At 42.5% G+C, this 17922-nt stretch overlaps 1 protein-coding gene across 1 annotated transcript; it reads right to left on the bottom strand.

Annotated features, from left to right (window-relative positions):
• Window positions 1-1775: 1775 nt before the first annotated feature.
• LOC129867047 (tetraspanin-3-like) lies at window positions 1776-17506 on the bottom strand. The gene is made up of 7 exons (XM_055940158.1): window positions 17202-17506; window positions 9508-9699; window positions 9166-9240; window positions 5633-5734; window positions 5370-5522; window positions 5196-5279; window positions 1776-2732 (listed from the first exon to the last, which is right to left on the bottom strand). The coding sequence occupies exons 1-7, from the start codon at window positions 17262-17264 to the stop codon at window positions 2640-2642; spliced, it is 762 nt and encodes a 253-aa protein (XP_055796133.1). The 5' UTR covers window positions 17265-17506; the 3' UTR covers window positions 1776-2639.
• Window positions 17507-17922: the final 416 nt, after the last annotated feature.

The raw sequence follows: 17922 nt of genomic DNA, 5'->3' as shown, positions 1-17922 counted from the left end.
AGCAATAACTAGCAAATTAAGATGTCAGATTTCTTGCAATGGTTAGCCAGACTCCATTTTTGATAAAATACCTATAATTTTCTCTGAAATACCAATCTATTGATTATGTGTCAAGAGATGTGTATTTCAGAGGTTACACACCACACGAGTAATCTATGCTCTATTATGTATACTGAACAAAATTCAACACGCAACATGCAACAATTTCAACAATTTTACAGTTCATATGAGGAAATCGGCCAATTAAAATAAATTCATTAGGCCCTAATCTATGGATTTCATGATTGGGTAGGGGCGCAGCGATGGCTGGGCCTGGGAGACAATCAGAATGAGTTTTTCACCCACAAAAGGGCTTTATTACGGACAGAAATACTTGTTTCATCAGCTGTCTGGGTGGCTGGTCTCAGACGATCCTGCAGGTGACGAAGCCAGATGTGGAGGTCCTGGACTGGCTTGGTTACATGTGGTCTGCAGTTGTGGGGCCGGTTGGAAGTGCTGCCAAATTCTCTAAAACAACGTTGGAGGTGGCTTATGGTAGAGAAATTAACATTAAATTATCGGGCAATAGCTCTGGTGGACATTACTACAGTCAGCATGCCAATTGTATGCTCCGTCAAAACTTGAGACATCTGTGGCATTGTGTTGTGTGACAAAACTGCACATTTTAGAGTGGTCTTTTATTGTCCCCAGCACAAGTTGCACCTGTGTAATAATCATGCTGTTTAATCAGCTTCTTGATATGCCACACCTGTCAGGTGCATGGGTTATCTTATTAAAGGAGAAATGCTCCCTAACAAATTTGTGCAAAAAACTTGAGAGAAATAAGCTTTTTGTGCAACTGGAACATTTCTGGGATTTATTTATTTCAGCTCATGAAACCAACACTTTACATGTTGCGTTTATATTTTTGCTCTGTATAGTTCTTTGGGTCACAAGTTGGCCTACTAACACAATGTGACCTCTACAGAATAGCTCAACCTTATAGGCTTTACTTTTAAAAACCCCACAAGCAGCTGTCCATTTGTGACTCAAGACTGTGTCATGACTGTCCTGTGAGGATCACAATGGGTCAGATCAGCTTGGCAATGGCTGACAATAACCAGACCCTCTCCCAAATGCAAAGGGGGGGACTGGGCCGGTTTTGACACCTCCACACCCAGTCGTAAATTAAGCAGGAGAGGACTCTCTACCCTCCAGTATTGGCTAAAGGAAAGTCCCTTTGTCTCCAGAGACTAACATCCAGAAAGTGAATAATGGAACAATAATTCTACAATAAAGAATGTGGGGAATGGTCAGTGGGGAGATATGGAAAACAAATGTCATATGGTTGATTATTTTGTGATGTCATTAAAAATCTTATGGAGGAAATACTGTAACTTGGAAAGTATGGCTATTACAGGTATGAGGTTTCATCCAATACATTGAGCATATGACAAGTGATGAAGGCATGTGGTAAGATAAGAATGTGATTTTAGTTTTCTAATGAGATAATAGTTTTTGATATCCTTTGCACATTAAGTAGCCATGCCCCGAATGAGATCAGAGCTTGTCAGCATGACAGAACGCCCCTTTTGACCAAGAGTGCATGAAGGCTTGGAAGAGAAATCAACCTTTAGATCAGGAAACATGAGGCATTAGCTACATGTTAGAAATGGTTGAAACCTTGTGGAGAAAACCACACAGCTCTAATGTCCAGGCATGGTTATGGTCTTGCGTGTGTGCAGAGACACTTGAGCATATTTTTGTGATAGAAACAAATAAAAATACAGACAATATTCTGGATGGAATATAGTTTATTTCCTTGTTAGTTTCACCCCATTCTATTTACATTCATCTCTGGTTTACATTTCTGTACATGGCGAAAATCTATTTTAAAACTAGGCCTACATATTGTGTGCTCAACTCCACACAAAGTACAACAGAAAAGCTCAGTAACAGTGCATGTGGATTATTCCTAAATAAGCCTGTTTTATGCACGGAATCAAATGCCCACATTCTAGCAAAGCAGATCAGTTAATTGACTGCACTTTGGTTACTGCTCATTTCTGGTGGGTCGATCCAGTGCCTTTGATTCATCTACTGTCTATGAACTATTGACTGCTTCTTATCAGAAACAGAATGGTGCTGGTGAAGGGTGAGGTCTGGACACAAACAAAGCAGTAGCACAAGGCAACCTCATACAAGGGAATCTTCAACTCAGTTATTTACATGATAGATTTAAATATTTATAAAATATTCCAAAGCCATACACAGTGCAAACAGACATGAGGAAAGTATTCAGTCCACATATTCCGTACAGTAGATCCATCATTCACATCCTTGTCTACCTCAAACAACGAGGGGTAAGTAGTCAGAGCAACAAATTAAACAAAAAAAACTTGTTTAAAATCACCATTTTAGAATTTGGCTTGTAGCATTTTTAATAAGACACCTAAAACAAAACACCAACTTACATAGCTTGTAAATAAATAGGTTTTTCACCACTTCACCATTATGGAGTATGAGCCACTCTGTGTGAGGAGCTTTTCAACTTACAGTAGAGGAAACCTGAACTTGGGCAAGCCAGTGAACCACCCTCCACTGACAAAGCCACGAGCCTAGGTGTGTGTGTGTGGGGGGGTGTGAGTGTAGGGTCCTTCTTATGCGTAGGTTCCCCCCGTCATGAGAAGTTCGTAGGCAGGGTCACGGCTCCTCCGGCACAGCACAACAAAGGCACACAGCATCCCAAATACCTAGGAGAGGAAAACAGCAGTTGAAAGGTAGTGTCATCCATGTCATCCATCCATACCTTCCTGACGAGGTCGCCTGTCAACCTCTGACCTGGACTCTAGGCTAACTAGTCTCCCAGGAAAGGCTGAGCAAGGACACAAAACTACTACATCAGCAGCAAACAGAGAAGCATCTGGGTCAAAAGCCTCTAGAATTACTGCAAACCAGCAGATTCACATGCACACAGATGCCTCACCAGCCCATAGAATAAGGTAATCTAATGATGAAATGCAGAGGTGACATTATAAAAGGAAGAAACTACAGGACATTGATAAACAGCAATTTAAATGTAGACTAGGACCTTCTGCTGTCCAGTAATTTCGATGAGAAGAACAAATCAAGTGATGAATGACAGAGCTTTAAAGCAGCTCTCCCTCATGCAGCTGCCCCCTCATTGTAGTCAAATGAAAGGAATGAAAAAGGGGTAAATCTAGCAAATAACATGCAGTCTCAATCCACCGACTCAATTTCCCACAGACTCTAGAATCGGATTATGCACATTTTTAACAAATCAAAGTAACTAATATATCTATCAAGTCAAGATAAATTGGCTTGGGACACCATTTTGTCTTAAGCCTCTATTTAGCCTAGTTTGAGATCACCTTGAATTCCTAGATTTTCCCCTGTCCCTATTGATGAGTTAGCTGACAATGTCACGAAAACAGGACAGAAGTCCATGAGTTGTTTTGATTCTAGATGGCCAGATAGCCTTCCAACAATGACAAGAAACTGCCATGTGGGAAATCATAAGTGACTCATTTCAGCTAGTTACATCTTGTTCTTGATACCATGTCTTGTTTTGAGGTGTTGACTGATTTCATGTCAATGCTAGTATGGCTAAAATTAGCTTGCTAGCTAACCAGACAATTGTAACAATGTATTTGAGAGACAAGTGCTCATTGTGCAAATGTATTTAATAATCATTGGAGACTAAATATAGTTTACATGTTGACAACAATCTAACCCAACCCAGTCTTATTTGCCCCATAGTTGCACACACGTCAGTTTTGTTGCTAAACAACCAACCCGTCTATGAAAAATGTAACAGTCCCGTCTGGGCCCTGTCCCTGTTCCTTGAGGCTTGCTGGAGTGTGGCAAGGGGGTTAACATAATAAGGGCATACCCCAGGCCCACTCAGCCTCCATACTGAATCATTTCATGACTCATACCATAAGTACCACCACCTCTCACGTCACCCCGCTCCTCCGCTCTCTCCACTGGCTTCCAGTTGAAGCTCGCATCCGCTACAAGACCATGGTGCTTGCCTACGGAGCTGTGAGGGGAACGGCACCTCCGTACCTTCAGGCTCTGATCAGGCCCTACACCCAAACAAGGGCACTGTGTTCATCCACCTCTGGCCTGCTCGCCTCCCTACCTCTGAGGAAGTACAGTTCCCGCTCAGCCCAGTCAAAACTGTTCGCTGCTCTGGCACCCCAATGGTGGAACAAACTCCCTCACGACGCCAGGTCAGCGGAGTCAATCACCACCTTCCGGAGACACCTGAAACCCCACCTCTAAGGAATACCTAGGATAGGATAAAGTAATCCTTCTAACCCCCCCCCCTAAAAGATTTAGATGCACTATTGTAAAGTGGCTGTTCCACTGGATATAAGGTGAATGCACCAATTTGTAAGTCGCTCTGGATAAGAGCGTCTGCTAAATGACTTAAATGTAAATGTAAATGTAATAAGTGCTTTTCAGATAGCCAGCGGGAAATAGCTGAGTACCCCGCAGAGTATCCCACTTGTCCCTCTAGTCAAGCGGCTAGTGCCTTCACACACTAGGGCAACAGCACAAATAGAACAATAAGACAGATATTTCACCGGATGTATACATGTGAAGCATGGCGTTTCCACAACCAAATATGTTAGTGAGAGGAAGCCCAGTGGCCGGCAGTGGGAGAAGATGGAACAAGATGGATTTTGGCCGACATTCTGCTAATTTTCTCATCGATTAAACATTTGATCTCAATACAGTTTTCTGTTCCCAAAACTCAAATCTGTTACGAACAGAGTGGATAAGGTTTGTAGACTTTACCGAAGTTTAAAAAAAAATGGGTTGTTTAGGTGAGCAAAGGCAAATTGAGTTATTGCACACACACACTTCACAAAGTAGGCATTATTTAATGGAAATATGCAAATGCATGCTAGAACGCGCCAAAACACAATGTTTTTTTATTGTTAAATGTGACTCTGTAAACTGATAGTTAGCTGGAGTGGACTAGTTAGCTGGTCCTACTGTTGGACGTACATGCCGACGTATCACCATGTAGGCTACGTTTTCTACTGTGATTGGTCAACAACTCCGGCGCCGCTTGAAAAATAGAGCAGAATCCTATTTTCGCCGCCTTGGCTGAGCAGCTTCCATGGGCACAAGCATCCCCCCATTAGTTGAATGAAAGAGAGCTGATGGAAGTTTTATTTTACCTGAATTGCAGCGAACGTCAGTGCAGCCCAGATGACATACATAATAATCTCCTTTAGTTTCTTCACAACAAGGGCTTCACAACCCTGGAGACACACAAACAATACATTGTGTAAGAGAATCAATTTGTATATTATGCATGCAAGAAAAGCATAGGTACGTTTTGGATCTCTTACCTCTGGATAGAGGTCTCCAGGATGGGCTAGAGAGCCTGTACAGTTACTGACGTTAGGTTTGCAGCAGCTCACTGGTATACTGTTGTTTCGAGACTCATTAAACCAGCGTGTGTTCCTCCAGTCGGAGTAATTGTGAATCCCACAACAGTGGAGCTGCAGGCATGACAAATGGTGATGGTCAATACCAGGTCAATTCAATACAGCTTTAAATTACTTTAAAACTGTTACACAAAACATGAATTGCTCAAGTTCCATGCTAACACCTGTCTTTGCACGTAGTCAATGGCACGGCTCGGAGCATCTGTGTTGGTGCCATTGTACTCACTGTACACCTTCTGGATGGAGTGATTGACCTCATCTTCAACCTGTAAACAAAAAGGTAACTGTTCTTAATAGGTCCATCTTACACAACCCCAATGCTTTTCTAATGAATATCCCTATACCCAATCACTTTACTTAGGATAGCACTTTTCCTGTCATGGGAAAACGATTCTCCAAACATGTAGTCTAAATAGAAAAAGACATAGCGGCTACCATGTTTTCCATGGAGAAAATTGGTTGTTTTTTTTATTTAATTTTTGTATTTAACTAGGCAAGTCAGTTAAGAACAAATTCTTATTTACAATGACGGCAGGGACCTGGGATAAAAAATAAAATATAAATATAGGACAAAAAACACATCACAACAAGAGAGACAATCCAACATAAAGAGAAACCTAGGACAACAACATAGCAAGGCAGCAACACATGACAACACAGCAAGGTAGCAACACAACATGGTAGCAGCACAAAACATGTGTTACGGATACAGGTATCCTGTGTGTGTATTTCTTTTCTCTCCTTCTCCCCTCACAGGTGGCAATCATCATTCCCCAATCAGTCGCTAATCAGAAGACACACCTCCTCCTGTTTCCATTACCCAATCACAACCCATTTCCCTTGGTTTAAAAACCCATTCAGTTGTTTTCTCTGGAGCTCAATCTCTCTGTAGATCTCTTGTTTGGTTTATCGACTACATGTCACTTTGTCTGTTTACATTTTTACATTTTAGTCATTTAGCAGACGCTCTTATCCAGAGCGACTTACAGTAGAGTGCATACATTTTATTACATTTTTTATTTTATTTATTTTTTTAAACATTTTTACATACTGAGACAAGGATATCCCTACCGGCCAAACCCTCCCTAACCCGGACGACGCTATGCCAATTGTGCGTCACCCCACAGAACTCCCGGTTGCGGCCGGCTGCGACAGAGCCTGGGCGCGAACCCAGCCCAGCCATTGCAAACTTACAGCACCTGCACAGGATCGGTACATCCGAACATCACACTTGCGGGACAGGTACAGGATGGCAACAACTGCCCGAGTTACACCAGGAACGCACAATCCCTCTATCAGTGCTCAGACTGTCCGCAATAGGCTGAGAGAGACTAGACTGAGGGCTTGTAGGCCTGTTGTAAGGCAGGTCCTCACCAGACATCACCGGCAACAACGTCGCCTATGGGCACAAACCCACCGTCGCTGGACCAGACACTAATGGCAAAAAGTGCTCTTCACTGACGAGTTGCGGTTTTGTCTCAGCAGGGGTGATGGTCAGATCCGCGTTTATCGTTGAAGGAATGAGCGTTACACCGAGGCCTGTACTCTGGAGCGGGTTTGATTTGGAGGTGGAGGGTCCGTCATGGTCTGGGGTGGTGTGTCACAGCATCATCGGAATGAGCTTGTTGTCATTGCAGGCAATCTCAACGCTATGCGTTACAAGGAAAACATCCTCCCTCATGTGGCACCCTTCCTGCAGGCTCATCCTGACATGGCCCTTCAGCATGACAATGCCACCAGCCATACTGCTTGGTCTGTGCGTGATTTCCTGCAAGACAGGAATGTCAGTGTTCTGCCATGGCCAGCGAAGACCCCGGATCTCTGTCCCATTGAGCACGTCTGGAACCTGTTGGATCGGAGGGCGAGGGCCGTTCCCCCCAGAAATGTCCGGGAACTTGCAGGTACCTTGGTGGAAGAGTGGGGTAACATCTCACAGCAAGAACTGGCAAATCTGGTGCAGTCCATGAGGAGGAGATGCCCTGCAGTACTTCATGCAGCTGGTGGCCACACCAGATACTGTTATTTTGACCCCGTTTGTTCAGGGACACATACCATTTCTGTTAGTCACATGTCTGTAGAACTTGTTCAGGTCATGTCTCAGTTGTTGAATCTTATTATGTCCATACAAATATTTACACATGTTAAGTTTGCTGAAAATAAACGCAGTTGACAGTGAGAGGACGCTTCTTTTTTTGCGTAGTTTATATAGACAGATCGACCTGAGCATATTCCAATCAGAATAAGGAGCTGGTGGGAGAATACTCACGTGTACATGGAGAGGCTGGAATCGTAGGTGAGTTTTGTTATGGTGTTTGACTGTTTGTTTGATGGTGGGAAAAGGGGGTACCAAGACAAGTCGCCCATGGGCATACACTACCCGTAGGAATACTTTGTTTAAGAACACTAGTTAGAACTGGGTGGACCACCCACTGTAATTTTGGTTAGTTAGCTGTTATTGAAGTAGGCTAGTCTAGCTTAGGGGTGTTTTTGGATATGTTTCTTTCCTTGGGTCCAGCTCAGCCCCTTTTCCTGCCCCCCTTTACCGTGTGTTTAACAAATAAACCATGAGTGTTTGACGGTAGATTTATGTTGTCTGTGGTTATTCGTTCTCACTGTTACAATTTGCATGAGTTAGGTCTCGTTGCCATCCCCCAAGACTGTAGAGCAAAAGGGATTCGTAACAACATGGTACAAACATTATTGGGCAAGAAGGTAAAGACAACAATACATCACACAAAGCAGCCACAGCTGTAATATTGTGGCTGGTAGAATTTTCTTTCCCCATTGGGAACATATCCAAAGAATTGGTATCCTGAACAAAATCTTTATTGCACAAACGTACTGTAACCTTGATTTAAGCCCTATTCACATGGAATTAGTTTTACTAGAGAATGTTGGTTATGTAATTATTAGGAAGAATCGGATTTGTTTTTTCCAAAAAGATGCCTGTAATTCTGGAGGTTTTTAGTCTAGGCTTGAAGATATGTCAACATGTCCAGGTGATAACAGGCTACACTGATAACTAGAGCTTGGCTACCAAATCATTTTTGGTATAAGTGTCGCCACAATATTTAAATTGAGGAAGTGTGATCATAATCATTATTTTATTGATCTGCAGTAGACATCATAAATGCCCCCCAGCCTGCAGATGGGAGCTAAACAGCACACACTTGAGATGCGCTTTTAGGCTATGGATGAGAAAGTGAAATTGTCATTGCCAAAAGTTTGCTCAGATATAATGCTGCTTTGTCATCTATTAACAGCAAGGGTTGCATTAAATAGGAGCCATTTTTTTTACTGACACATTTGGTGATGTTCAATTCTTTGGCACAAAAGCATTCACTGTGAAAGTTGATACAGTATGTCTTAAATATAGATCGGCAATGCGCAGCATTTTGTTTTAAGCATCAATTTATCTAATCAGTTATTTTCTTGCTCAAACCACGAGCAACACCTGTCAATTTCAAAACACAGGGATGTCGATTTGCACTCGACTAGTATTTTGAGGACCTTGGAGTAAGTCGAAAAACAGTAGGTTTTAGGAATTATTACTCTCCTGCTATGTAAAAATGACCAACATGGCAGAGTCGGATGGGGGACTTAAATAATGGATGTGGTGATTTGTGCTCGTATACATAATTACAGAACCCCATCTCTCCCAGTAAAACTAGTCCCATGAGAATAGGGTTTTACACACCTTTGATCTGTAAATATAACCAAAAACCACCACAAGCACTTCCGTCACAAACACCAGCAGGAGAAGGATGACAAACTGTGGGGAGAAGAGGAATAATTAAACAGAAGAAACACCTGAAAATTTAAATGGGTGCTTGGCATTCATAAGAGGCACATTTAAATCAATAAACTGTAATGAAGGATTATCCAACATGATACAAAACAATATGAACTCATCTCTGTAGCCTGAACTGCGCTATGCATTTAGTAATCAGTCATCTGGCCAACAGGATTACAGAGGGATATGATATCTGAGCCCAAGTTGAACGTTGTAGTAGTAGGTGATAAGAAAACATTCACTGACCGCTGCAAGCCCATAGCGGCTTTCTCGTATTGTGGCACAACATCCAATAAGACCGATGATGAAAAGGAGGCCTCCTACTGCAATTATGGTCACAGCAGGGATAAGGGTGTACACATCTTCAAAGAAGTGGTCGTAGTCATCATATGTGATGAACACGTAGGCTCCAACATAGCACAAAATCCCTGCTGCTGCCTGTATGATGGGGGGGGGGGATAGTATTAATACCACAAAAAAAGCATATCAAATAAAATGTTTGAATGAGTATAGCCTCTGAGTCTGATGGTCCCTGAGAGGATATGAGAACCCAGGGCATTCTGCCTTATCCTAAGGGTTCTCTGCTACAAGCACCGGTTAACATTTAGAAACGTCAATAATCATCGCTTGCGATACAGGTTTAGAAACATGTATAAAAGCAAGAAATAATCGTTCAAATAAAAAATATATACTTACCTTAGCAGGTTTGCACATACGGCTGTGTGCCTCCAGCCGACAAACTACACTTACTTCCCAGTTCGCTTACACACAGGTGTTGGAGCACACTAGATAGCTAATTAGCATAAGTGATCACCTTTATCTTCCGTAAACAAGCGCTGTAACGTGTAGATATGGCCGCATGTGAACACTAACCCCAAAAAAGGTTTTTAACCTTTTGTTTTTTGAAAAATTGGTCCATATGTTTCTAAAACTGTTCCGCAAGCAATGCGTGTTAACATTCAGAAAGTGCATCAGAGCTCTTAACAAAACACCTTCATGAATAAAGCAGGGATGGACAACTCATCACGAGGAGCCCCAGATGCTCACGGGTCTGCGTACCCACATCCACAACCCCCCCCCCCCCCTCCCCGCATTGAGAGTAAAACATTTTAGTGGCCCCCCTCTTGACAGTGGAGAGAAATGCTGTTCATTTCGTGCAATTCTACACATTTTGCCATGGAGTGTAGAGAAAGTGTTGCAGTTTTAAAGAAAGTTCTTTGCTGCAATTGTACACGTTTTGCCATGGGGCAGAGAGAAGATTTTGCACTTGATAACAAATTTCATGCAAGTCTACTCATTTTGCAGAGAGGACAATTTGCTGTTTTACATCAAATTTTCTGCAATTCAGCACATTGCCATAAGGTTGAGGTATTTTTGCAGTTTTTTTTTATATGAAATCTGAGTGAGACTGACTAACAAAATCAGTATTTAAACCATGGTTACAAGTTTAGATTGCTGTACACTAAACTAACTTAGCAATCTAAAAAATGTTAGCTGACTGGGGCTAATTGACTCACTATCAGTGACTGACAGAGAGAAACTGCTGATGGACAACTACATTTCTAAATTGCACCTTGTGTATTCTACTATTTGAACTTGCAACAGTAAGTTGAGACCCTGACTCAGTTTAAACCCCTGTGCTAAAGGTAGCTCCTGAGTGGCACAGTGGTCTAAGGCACTGCATCTCAGTGCTAGAGGTGTCACTACAGACACCCTGGTTCGAATCCAGGCTGTATCACAACCGGCCGTGGTTGGGAGTCCCATAGGGCGGCAAACAATTGGCCAAGCGTGGTCCGGGTTTGGCCGATGTAGGCCGTCATTGTAAATAAGAATTTGTTCTTAACTGACTTGCCTAGTTAAATAAAAGTTAAATAAATAGTTTGTGTATTTGAATGGACTAACCTAGGGCTATAAAAGAATAACTATTACAACCATCCCATTTGCATTATCAAGCAAGATGGCAGCTTCTCTTATAGTCCTTAGGAAACTGTCCAGTATTTTGTTTTTTCATGTATTATTTCTTACATTGTTATCCCAGAAAACCTTAAGTGTCATTACATACAAACGGGAAGAACTATTTGATAGAGAGACATCAACTTACTCAACTATGACCAGTAATAAGACTTTCCCAAAGCGGATCCTTAATCTGTACCTCCCAGGGCATTTGAACTGATTCCAGAGGCTGATCCAAAACAACACCGCCAGAGGAGAGGGTGCTGGAACGGTCTTCTAGTGAGGCTTTGGATGCGCGCACACCATCCACCGCTTCCAAGCATATTACTCGCTAATGTCCAGTCCCTAGTTAACAAAGTAGACGAAATCAGGGCAAGAGTTGCTTTCTAAAGAGATATCCGGGATTGTAACATACTCTGTTTCAAGGAGACATGCCGTCGGAGTCCATACAGCCAACGGGATTTTCAGTGCATCGCGCCGACAGGAATAAAGATCTCTCCAGTATGAAGAAGGGTGGGGGTGTATGTTTCATGATTAACGACTCGTGGTGTAATTGTAACAACATACAGGAACTCAAGTCCTTTTGTTCACCTGACCTAGAATTGCTCACAATCAAATGCCGACGGTATTATCTCCCAAGAACTCTCCTCGGTCATCGTCACAGCCAAGTATATCCCCCCGCAAGCGGATACCAAGACAGCCATCAAGGAACTTCACTGGACTTCATGCAAACCCTATATCCTGAGGCTGCATTTATTGTAGCTGGGGGTTTTAACAAATCTAATTTGAGAACAAGGCTACCTAAATTCTATCAGCATATCGATTGCTGTACACGAGCAAGTAACACGCTCGACCATTGCTACTCTAACTTCCGCGATACATACAAGACCCTCCCCCGCACTCCTTTTGGCAAGTCTGACCATGACTCCATCTTGTTGCTCCCCTCCTATAGGCAGAAACTAAAACAGGAAGCACCCGTGCTTAGATCAATCCAATGCTGGTCTGACCAATCGGATTCCACGCTTCAAGATTGCTTCGATCACATGGACTGGGATATGTTCCCGGGTAGCCTCAGATAATAACATTGACATATACGCTGATTCTGTGAGCGAGTTTAGAAGGAAGTGTATAGGAGATGTTGTATTCACTGTGACAATTAAAACCTTCCCTAACCAGAAACCGTGGACTGATGGCAGCTTTCGTGCAAAAATGAAAGCACATGCCTTGCCATGATGAAATGCGGTGGTAACTGGAAATATGGCCGAATACAAACAGTGTAGTTATTTCCTCCGCAAGGGAAGCGGCTGCTTTATGCCGTCGTGCATAAATGTATTTTGTCCCCCTACACCAAATGGGATCACGACACGCAGGTTAAAATATCAAAACAAACTTTGAACCAATTACATTAATTTGGGAACAGGTCGAAAAGCATTAAACATGTATGGCAATTTAGCTAGTTAGCTTGCATTTGCTAGCTAATTTGTCCTATTTAGCTAGCTTGCTGTTGCTAGCTAATTTGTCCTGGGATATAAACGTTGAGTTGTTATTTTACCTGAAAGGCACAATGCCCTCTACTCCGACAATTAATCCACACATAATACGGCCAACCGAATCGTTTCTAGTCATCTCTCCTCCTTCCAGGCTTTTTCATCTTTGAACTTATTTGGTTATTGGCATCTACACTTTCATAGTATTACCACGACAACCGGCAAAACATTTCGTCTTTCAATCACCCACGTGGGTATAACCAATGAGGAGATGGCACGTGGGTACCCGCTTCTATAAACCAATGAGGAGATGGGAAAGGCAGGACTTGCAGCGCGATCTGCGTCAGAAATAGAAAGGAGTTATATTTTAGCCCTTGGCAACACAGACGCTCAACACAGCGCGAGCAGTGTGGGTGAAATAATTGAATAACATGGATTTCTACATTTATTTTGCAACGCTCGCGCACACAATGTGTCCGGTCTGGTCAGCGTGTAAGTGTCAGTATAGAGACAAAGTGGAGTCGCAATTCAACGGCTCAAACACAATACGTATGTGGCAGGGTCTATAGACAATCACGGATTACAAAAAGAAAACCAGCCCCATCGCAGACCTCAACGTCTTGCTTTCAGACAAATTAAACAACTTCTTTGCACACTTTTGGACAAAACAGTGCCACCGACACGGCCTGCTACCAAAGACTGTGGGCTCTCCTTCTCACAGAAATACAAGCCTTTGGTCATTAATATAGTAAAATCCAGAAACTATAATTTCAAAAAACAAAATGTTTATTCTTTCAGTGAAATACGGAACCGTTACGTATTTTATCAAACGGGTGGCAACCCTAAGTCTAAATATTGCTGTTACATTGCACAACCTTCAATGTTATATTATAATTATGTAAAATTCTGGCAAATTAGTTCACAGTTCACAACGAGCTAGGTGCCCAAGCTGTTGCATATACCCTGACTCTGCTTGCACTGAACGCAAGAGAAGTGACACAATTTCCCTAGTGAATATTGCTTACTAACATGAATTATTTTAACTAAATATGCAGGTTTAAAAACATATACTTCTGTGTATTGATTTTAAGAAAGGCATTAATGTTTATGGTTAGGTACATTTGTGCAAAGATTGTGCTTTTTTCGGCAATGCACTTTTGTTAAATCATCACCCGTTTGGCGAAGTTGAAGTAGGCTGTGATTCGATGATAAATTAACAGGCACCGCATTAATTATATGCAACGCAGGACAAGCTAGTTAACCTAGTAACATCATCAACCATGTGTAGTTAACTAGTGATTGTGAAGATTGATTGTTTTTTATAAGATAAGTTTAATGCTAGCAAGCAACTTAACTTGGCTCCTTGCAGCCACAAGGTCCTTTTGACGCTGCACTCACGTGGCAGGCTCACTCGCGTAACAGGTGGTCAGCCTGCCACGCAGTTTCCTCGTGGATTGCAATGTAATCGGCCATAATCGGCATCAAAAGGTCGACTACCGATTGTTATCAAAACGGCCCTGCCGATTAATCGGTCGACCTCTAATCCCTATCCCAGCCTGCTGTCCCCACATGCTTCAAGATGACCACCATTGTTCCTGATCCCAAGAAAGCTAAGGTAACTGAACTGAATGACTATCGCCCCATAGCACTCACTTCTGTCATCATGAAGTGCTTTGAGAGACTAGTCAAGGATCATATCACCTCCACCCTACCTGTCACACTAGACCCACTTCAATTTGCTTACCGCCCCAATAGGTCCACATACAATGCAATCGCCATCACACTGCACACTGCCCTATCCCATCTGGACAAGAGGAATACCAATGTAAGAATGCTGTTCATTGACTACAGCTCAGCATTCAACACCAGAGTACCCTCCAAACTCATCATTAAGCTTGAGACCCTGGATCTCGACCCTCCTCTGTTCAACTGGGTCCTGGACTTCCTGATGGGCCGCCCCCAGGTGGTGAAGGTAGGAAACAACATCTCCACTCCGCTGATCCTCAACACTGGGGCCCCACAAGGGTGAGTTCTCAGCCCCCTCCTGTACTCCCTGTTCACCCACGACTGCGTGACCATGCACGCCTCCAACTCAATCATCACATTTGCAGACGACACAACAGCGGTAGGCTTGATTACCAAAAATGACGAGACAGCCAACAGGGAGAAGGTGAGAGCCCTCGTAGTGTGGTGTCAGGAAAATAACCTCTCACTCAATGTCAGCAAAAGAAAAGAGATGATCATGAACCCCAGGAAACAGCAAAGTGATATCTCCCCCCTATCCACATCGACAGGACAGCAGTGGAGAAAGTGGAACGTTTTAAAGTTCCTCGGTGTACATATCACCGACAACTGAAATGGTCCACACACACAGACAGTGTGGTGAAGGCGCAAAGCTGGGACAGAGAGATTGAAAAACAGCTTCTATCTCAAAGCCATCAGATTGTTAAAACAGCCACCACTAGCACAGATAGGCAGCTGCCTACCTACAGACTTGATATCATTGACCATTTTAATAAATGGAACACTAGTTACTTTAATAAATGTTTACACACGCATTACTCATCTCATATGTATATAATGTATACTGTATCTATTCTTTACTATCTATTGCATCTTAGCTGCTCGGTCACTGCTCATCCATATATTTTATACTTAGTTAACGTACACTAAGTTGACTGTGCCTTTAAAAAGCTTGGAAAAGTACAGAAAATGATGTCATGGCTTTAGAAGCTTCTGATAGGCTAATTGACATCATTTGGGTCAATTGGAGGTATACCTGTGGATGTATTTCAAGGCCTACCTTCGAACTCAGTGGGTCTTTGCTTGACATCATGGGAAAATCAAAAGAAATCAGCCAAGACCTCAGAAAATTGTAGACTTCTACAAGTCTGGTTCAACGTTGGGAGCAATTTCCAAACGCCTGAAGGTACCACGTTCATCAATGATGAACGTACTTTGGTGCAAAAAGTGCAAATCAATCCCAGAACAACAGCAAAGGACCTTGTGAAGATGCTGGAGGAAACAGGTACAAAAGTATCTATAACCACAGTAAAACAAGTCCTATATCGATATAACCTGAAAGGCCGCTCAGCAAGGAAGAAGCCACTGCTCCAAAACCGCCATAAAAAAAAGCCAGACAATGGATTGCAACTGCACATGGGGACAAAGATCGTACTTTTTGGAGAAATGTCCTCTGGTCTGATGAAACAAAAATAGAACTGTTTGGCCATAATGACCATTGTTATGTTTGGAGGAAAAAGGGGGATGCTTGCAAGCCAAGGAACACCATCCTAACCATGAAGCATGCAGGTGGCAGCATCATGTTGTGGGGGTGCTTTCTGCAGGAGGGACTGGTGCACTTCACAAAATAGATGGCATCATGAGGGTGGAAAATTATGTGGATATATTGAAACAACATCTCAAGACATCAGTCAGGAAGTTAAAGCTTGGTCGCAAATGGGTCTTCCAAATGGACAATGACCCCAAGCATACTTCCAAAGTTGTGGCAAAATGGCTTAAGGACAGCAAAGTCAAGGTATTGGAGTGGCCATCACAAAGCCCTGACCTCAATCCTATAGAAAATTTGTGGGCAGAACTGAAAAAGCGTGTGCGAGCAAGGAGAACTACAAACCTGACTCAGTTACACCAGCTCTGTCAGGAGGAATGGGCCAAAACTCACCCAACTTATTGTGGGAAGCTTGTGGAAGGCTACACAAAATGTTTGACCCAAGTTTGACCCAACCCTTTAAACAATTTAAAGGCAATGCTACCAAATACTAATTTAGTGTATGTAAACTACTGAACCACTGGGAATGTGATGAAAGAAATAAAAGCTGAAATCACTCTTTACTATTATTCTGACATTTCACATTCTTAAAATAAAGTGGTGATCCTAACTGACCTAAAACAGGGAAATTTTACTCGGATTGTGATGTATTTGGCTAAGGTGTATGTAAACTTCCAACTTCAACTGTATATACTCTTATCCCATTCCTTTACTAGATTCTGTGTATTAGGTTTTGTTGTGGAATTGTTAGATATTAGCTGTTTTATACTGGTGCACTGTCTGGTGGCTAACGGGCTAGTATTTAATAAGTGGCATTTTAAAAGGTGCAAAGGGGTAGACTCCAGGGCAGGCAGTGTCTTTCGTCCTGGGACAAATGGGGCACAAAAGCCATGCATGAAACTACCTCTAGCCGCAGTAGCCGAAGCAACCAGACAGGAAATAAGACAGAGAAGCAAAGGAAATGTTCAGACAACTAGTTACATCTAAAAGGGACAGCAACAACATGACTGCAAGAACATTGAATTATAATAGCCCAAATTCTCAAACAGTAACGTTAGCTAGCTATATTGATGCTAGAGATAGACAAACATCCACTGGGCCGAGGTTGCCTTGAATGGCTAGCAGGTTGCTTGCAAATTTGCTGCGTATTACGGTTGAGGAAGGGATGTTGCGCATTCATTCCCAAACGACAAGATGTCGTTTTGACTTACCCAAAAAATTAGGTTCAGAAAAACCAGCACCGTCTTTGATGAGGTGATACCACAGTGCCCCATGTTTAAAACAGGTATGGTCTATTATTATTGTAATAACGTATTTGTAAAATGGCTGGCTATATACTCCTACGTTTGTCATCCATGCCCGACTGTAGTGGATTCTCTGACTCCCACACACCGGAGCGCCAGCACCACAAAAACCAACCAGTTGGAGGTCATGTGACCCGATGTTGCAACCTCAACTAATTTTAGCAGCAAATATTTTTTATAACTAACTCGTTGTTCTATCTGTGCTAGCAGTGTTTGTATCATAATAATACAAACATATGGATCAGTGAGTAAATTACATAGGTAAAGGACGTACCACTTCCTTCAGATTCGTTCATATGGGGGTGATAAGTGCCAGAATTAAGCCTCGTGAAGCTACTGATATCTTTCACGAAGTCCCCTAAGGTCTTCCTTGTTTTTTTCAAAGTTGTCAAATAGCCGAAATGTTCATATCACGTGACACGTACACGTCATGTAGACGTAGGGTTCACAGTGTTGATCTAACCATGAAAGCCTTAAAAACAGCTACATGTGTTAACTTCTATGGGATAGTGGGCAGTATTTGGAAGTTTGGATGAATGAGGTGCCCAAAGTAAACTGTCTTTTACTCAGGCCCAGAAGCTAGGATATGCAATTGGTAGTATTGGATAGAAAACACTCAAAAGTTTCC

This window comes from Salvelinus fontinalis, chromosome 12, assembly GCF_029448725.1.
Source record: "Salvelinus fontinalis isolate EN_2023a chromosome 12, ASM2944872v1, whole genome shotgun sequence".
Lineage (NCBI taxonomy): Eukaryota > Metazoa > Chordata > Actinopteri > Salmoniformes > Salmonidae > Salvelinus > Salvelinus fontinalis.
Note: the sequence above shows the minus strand (reverse complement) of the source record. Positions and strands in the feature narration are given on the sequence as shown.